This window comes from Cyprinus carpio, chromosome A8 (genome assembly GCF_018340385.1).
Source record: "Cyprinus carpio isolate SPL01 chromosome A8, ASM1834038v1, whole genome shotgun sequence".
In the NCBI taxonomy this organism is placed as follows: domain Eukaryota; kingdom Metazoa; phylum Chordata; class Actinopteri; order Cypriniformes; family Cyprinidae; genus Cyprinus; species Cyprinus carpio.
The window spans coordinates 17,040,628-17,046,883 of NC_056579.1; the positions used below are offsets into that span (position 1 = coordinate 17,040,628).

Here is a 6,256-nt window from a genome sequence, read left to right on the forward strand (position 1 = left end):
GCATTTTAGTTATCTATATTTTCTGATCTTTTTTTCTGGTTCCTCCTCTCAGGCCCCACTCCATTCCCCTGCAATCCCCTGACCATGCAGATGCGTCTCCCCAGCGGGATGATGTCGGGACCCTCACCTTCCCCTACGCAGCAGGGTGCGTCTGCACCTCCACAGGGCCAGACTCAACCCCGCACCTGGGAGGAAGAACCCAAACCTCTGCTGTGCTCTCAATACGAGACCCTGTCAGACAGCGAGTGAACACACACCTCACGCCGCGTACACTAGGACTGAACGTTTGCTGCTTATGAACAAAAACTTGTTACTGTAAACAGGGATGTTCGTGAACACACACGTACTCATGTCCATACTGACATACACTTACGGGAACACCCCAAGCGCACACACTCACGCCATTAGTGGAAGTGCATTAAATGGCTGCAGACGCGTGTTGTGTCAGTGTGTTTGTGAATGCGCACACATGTATTAGCGTGTGCATCACTCCAGGACTACTTGTAGGATGAATCACTTTTTAGTTTTTTTTTTTTTTTTTATATGAATATATATATATATATATATATATATATATATATATATATATATACACTTCTATTTTTGTGTCGTCTTGCAAGCCTTATCAGAGTTGACTCATGGACTCATCTGTTTTTTTGACGCGTTTTGGAGCATTCCTCATTAGACTGCTCAGGACACACCTTTATACTGTAATACAACTGCAAATTGTTTGTTTTTTGTGCGTGTGTGTGGTTTGATGCAAAGGCTGGATGAATCCTCTGCAGAAATGAGCACCCACCCACACAAAAAAAAAAAAAAAAAAAAAAAAAAACAAACACGTGTACGCTTTCTTGAGTTCTCATGTGCATCTGCAGTCCTTCATGATGGTTCATGTGTTGCCAAGATGACCCTGTTGTTTTTTTACGGATCTGATGCTGTTGGGCCTTCCGAGTATGTGTGTGATGAAACAAGACCTTCAGAGAAGCACGTTAGCCAATCCCTGCACTAAACTGTTCTGGTTTTGAAGCAGATTTCATTTTATCCTGTAACATTCTGTCCTTACTGTGCTACTTCTGAGAGTTTACATGGGCGGCCAAATCATTGGTTTACAGGGTACACATAATGTTCATTTGTTGACATTAAACCTTCATTTTTTACTTTAGTTTTGACACTCAGAAGCGGCTCTAGCTGACCAATAATACATTGTCTTTTCATTCATCTCTGTGATAGTTGATGGGAGATGTTTTTAGTTTTAAACTTTTTTTATGTACATGAACCTTGTTTGCATGTTGTTGTTGTTTTTTTGTAATGAGTTAAGCACTTAGTCGGCAAATGGTTCCTGTCTGTGTCCTTCAATAGACGCCGGCCTGAATGCAACTTTTTACACAGCATTTATTTTTGTTTATTTTCTTATACAGTATTTTGTTGATTTGTTTCGTCACCTACCTAGTCAAGTGTTCCACTCTCTAGCGACAATCACAGGCAGAGGGTTGAGCGAGTGGACACGTCTTTAGGGGAAGCTGCTTTATCGGGTCTGAACGTCCCAGCAGACCTGATGTTTTTCACGTCATCTATTTGTTCAAGAGTTGAAGCCATGCTGTCTGGCCAGTCCTTTAACGTGACACTCACTGAGAGCTGCTTTACTTTTGCTCTTTGTGCTTGAACGAAAGGTTTGGGATGTTTTTTTTCTGTGGGCTCATTTAAGGAGAAGATATATCCTGCATAATAAAATAAAGAGGTGAGCAGATGCCACACCTCATATAACCTGTAGTCCTTCACCCTGTACAGTTTTAAATATAATTCTAGTGTTAAGTGCCATGTATTTGACATATACATTTCTGAAGTTAAAACTACCAAGTGACTACGCACAATTGTTGGTTTTTTTAAATTTGTTTCTTTTCTCCTTGCTATGTCAGGGTTGTACAATTTGTCACGCAGGCACAATTTAAAACCGTGAAGGGGACATTTACCGTGTCAGTCTCCTCTCCAAAATGCCTCTTTTTCGGACCACCTCGGGAGTGTGGTTACTAATTTTGCATGCATATTAGATATAATGAAACGTTTTAATTCGTATTGTTTGACTTTTATTTGTCACATGGTTTTACTATGAAAGGTATCTTTAACCGTTCAAACTGCAATACTCATTGTAATCTCTAGACTTTGGAGATATTTTTGGAATATAATTAAAGGATGAAACTTCAAGTTCAGCAGTGGGTTTTATCAGGTTTGGGAGCTTTTGTTGTTGCTTTGGTGATCGAGGACAGATTTAGTGCACTACCTAGTGTGGTTTTGTAAAATGGGGCTTTATCTTCAGTCACTTCAATCCCAAATACACTCGCATCAAGATCCCTGAATGGGGTGTGTGAACTAGCTAAATTTTTTATTTTTTTTAAACCATAACTTCTACACAAACATCCCAGAATGCTCTGCTCTGATTTTGAGATTCATTCTCTGACATATCACTCCAGACAGTATTGTATTTAGTGGACAAGTCACTCTAAAGTTAAGTGTTTTCTTGTATAACGAGCCCTCTTTCCTCTATATTGACTGTTTGACCTTTTTACTGAGGACAGTTTTGCACTTTCCTTAGATGAGGAGGCGTTCTCATTTGTAACTGATAAACATAAATGAAGCTGAGAGATTAAAATAAATGAAGAGGAGAGAGGTGGGAAACAGTGGTAATAGTTGCCCCTCTTAAGATTGGAAAGGTTAAGTGGGTATTTGGGTGGCATCTGTTTTTGTACAACCATTTTGTGCATCATGCATTTTGTTTTTGTTTTTTTGTTTTGCATTAAGACCCACTGTATTATAGCGAGGAGTGTAAATAGACCTAAAAGGATGTACATATTTATGTGATTTGCTGCAAGATTGATATTCACACTGTTGTATTTCAACATGGCCACCAGCAAGCTTTGTGGATAGCAGTGTAAAAATTAAATGGAAAAAAAACAGACACTGCCTTAATGTTTAAATAAAAAGCTTATTGCCATTGACTTGTTTGTCTTTTTTTATTATTATTATTATTGTGCCACTATAATGATTTACATTGATTGTTCTGTTGTAGGTAGTGTTTACTAATTTGTAATTTTATGTTAGCACTGCACATATCTGGTGGTTCAGCTCGTAAGGCCTGTACTAACGAGTTGATGATAAACTGAATCCAAAATGTGCGGTTCAGGGGTGAGATTTAGGCTGTGTTTCCGAAATCGCCTCCACACCCTAATTCTAGTGCTGCATGGTTTGGTTTAAAAAAAAAAAAAACATCTAATTGCTATTTTCAGGTTAAAATTGTTAAAAAAAAAATTTTTTAAATGATAAAGAATAAAGAAAAAATTATAAAGAACACCAGGGGCTTGTACCATGATGGTGGCTGAACAAACTACAGGAATAGGATATTTTTTTTTTTTTTTTAATAATAATAATACTCTGCGCATGTAGCCAAAAGGGACTCCAGTTATGAGCAAAACAACATACAACCTTGAGTGTGATACAAACAAGACTTTATTAATTACACTAAACACTTAAACTATTCTAACACGTGCACATACATGCAAACACTTTAGCAATGGAAAGAGAGCTTAAGCAAAGTACAGGAATGCAAGACATTATAGTATTAATTGAGATTCAGCAGATCAACAGCCTGGAGCAAACCATCAGCTTCTTAGTTGTAACACCATTCTTGCTGGCCAAGGCTCACTGATGCACATGGGGAGTGAAGGCTGGCCCGTGTGGTCTGATCCAACAGACGAGCTACTGTCGCTCAGATTGCTCAAGAAGATAATGCTGATGTTGATGGAAAGGTGTCAGAATGTACAGTGCATCACAGTTTGTTGTGTATGGGGCTGCATAGCAGCAGACCAGTCAGGGAACCCAAGCTGACCGCTGTCCACAGCCGAAAGCGCCAACAGTGGGCATGTGAGCATCAGAACTTGACCACGGAGCAATGGAAGAAGGTGGCCTAGATGAATCACATTTTCTTTTACATCAGGTGGATGGTCGGGTGCGTGTGCGTCACTTACCTGGGGAACACATGGCACCAGGATGCACTATGGGAAGAAGGCAAGCCGGCGGAGGCAGTGTGATGCTTTGGGCAATGTTCTGCTGGGAAACCTTGGGTCCTGCCATCCATGTGGATCTTACTTTGAAAAGTACCACCTACTGTACCTAAGCATTGTTGCAGACCATGTACACCCTTTCATGGAAATGGTATTCCCTGGTGGCTGTGGCCTCTTTCAGCAGGATCATGCACCCAGCCACAAAGCAAAAATGGTTCAGGAACGGTTTGAGGAGCACGAGTTTGAGGTGTTGACTTGGCCTCCAAATTCCCCAGATCTCAATCCAATCAAGCATCTGTGGGATGTGCTGAACAAACAAGTCTGATCCATGGAAGCCCCACCTCGCAATTTACAGGGCTAAAGGATCTGCTGCTAACATCTTGGTGCCAGATACCACAGCACACCTTCAGGGGTCTAGTGGAGTCCATGCCTTGAGGAGTCAGGGCTGAGCACCACAACACTCCTGTAGCCAATCAGCAATAGGGGGGAGGAGAGAGAGTGGGAGATTTCTAGAAAGAGATGTCTGAGACTTTACCTGGCTGAGAGGAAAAGGTCAGAGGAATATGACTGGGGAAAGAAAGGTTACGATCAGGCACGAGCTACGATCGCGTTAAATTTGGAAAAGTTTTCCAGTGGAGAGACCAGAGAGCAGGAAGGCCTGGAAACGGACGCCGAGGTTGTTCTGTTTCTGTTCACGTGAGTAACATTGGTTTTGCTCATAGACGGTAAAAAAGATGTAAGACGCGTCTCCAATTCCTTCCACTGTAGAAAAGTGAAGCCAAAACATGTATGGCCGTCATCTGGAGCTGCAAGCCCCCCTTTAAAACTCTCTCAGACCCAGTCGCAAGCTTACAGCCATGACACTACATCCCGGCTTCATACACGAAAATTAAACATGGTTTTTGGCGTATTGATTACCATTTGTAGAACAACAGTTAAATTATGATTAGTGTAGGAAAGCATGGTTAATTTGTTGTTACCATGGTTTAACTATAGTAACCATGTTTTTTGGTTTAATTTTGGTTTAATTTGAATTAAACAAAAAAAAGCATGGTTAACTTTCGCACGGGTTTCTAGCATCAAATAACTAATAAAAGAAAACCTATTAGAAAAACTTGAGAATACATCATGATGTAAAAAAACTGAATTGACTTTAGTAGATATTTAAGCTGCTTGATGTTGCAAACTAAAATTTGTTATCATATTTTGAGTTAAAACAATTAATCAAACAAAATTGTTAGTAGCAAATAACTAAAATCGGTAAATATCTAAATAAATAGGGTGGATCCATTAAAAACTTGACCGCAAATCATTGAACAGTTGAAAGATTATGGAAATTCATTTGTCGAAATTGCATCCACGTTTAACCTACAGTCTGTGGATTACTAGCAGCACTAGCAATTAAAAAAAAAAGAAAAGGAAGAAACAAGTTTGCTGTGCTGCGCCGTTGAGGCGTCTCTTCACTGCATTATATTTGTAGCCATCTGCACGCGTGTTGAGCTCTAGAGGGCGCTGCTGACCTTCACATGACCTCAGGCTACAGTCACATCTCAAATATCTAAAAGCAGCTTAGGAGGAATTATTGAATAGAGAGAACAACACTGAATAGAGAGACTTATAGGACACAAAACATATTTTCATTGAACATTGTTTAGTTTTTTGGGCAGAAAACCACTGATCTAAAGAGACTCACTAGGATTAGAACAGACTTTCAAATATATTATTAAATGAATTTCAATATTATTCAATATATATTATATAATTAATTTCAAAATATATATATATATATATATATATGCTATATTTTATACATATATAAATATATATATTTATAAAATATATGTAGCTTAAACTTTTATACATTCATGAAAATTTATTTTCTAAAAGATGTGTAATATTATATCTAAAAATTGGCCTTTTTTGTTGCTTTTTTATATATATATTTTAAATAATAAAAATATTTCCAATATATTTTAAATATTTTTATATTTTGCTCTCCATATTTCAATCCAAGAAAATACATTCACATATGTCACAAAAGTTACAGATCTTTGTTGTCTGTAACATGTAATTGTAACACATTTGCATAAAAATTCTAATTCGAATATTACAATATTTAATGTTTAAATTAATTATAATTACACATTTAATATGTAAAATTACAGTATTTGTGAGGAATTCATGTAAATCGGGACACAATT

At 38.2% G+C, this 6,256-nt stretch overlaps 1 protein-coding gene across 2 annotated transcripts in view; it reads left to right on the top strand.

Moving 5' to 3' along the window:
* The window catches only part of LOC109112920 (nuclear receptor corepressor 2), a 133,834-nt gene extending 133,034 nt beyond the window's left edge, over positions 1-800 (top strand). For both annotated transcript variants that reach the window (XM_042762543.1, XM_042762544.1), the window contains one exon: positions 53-800. In XM_042762543.1, the coding sequence (XP_042618477.1) occupies positions 53-249 (197 nt within the window). In that variant the 3' untranslated portion in view covers positions 250-800. The remainder of the gene's footprint in view (positions 1-52) is intronic.
* The last annotated feature ends 5,456 nt before the right edge of the window (positions 801-6,256 follow it).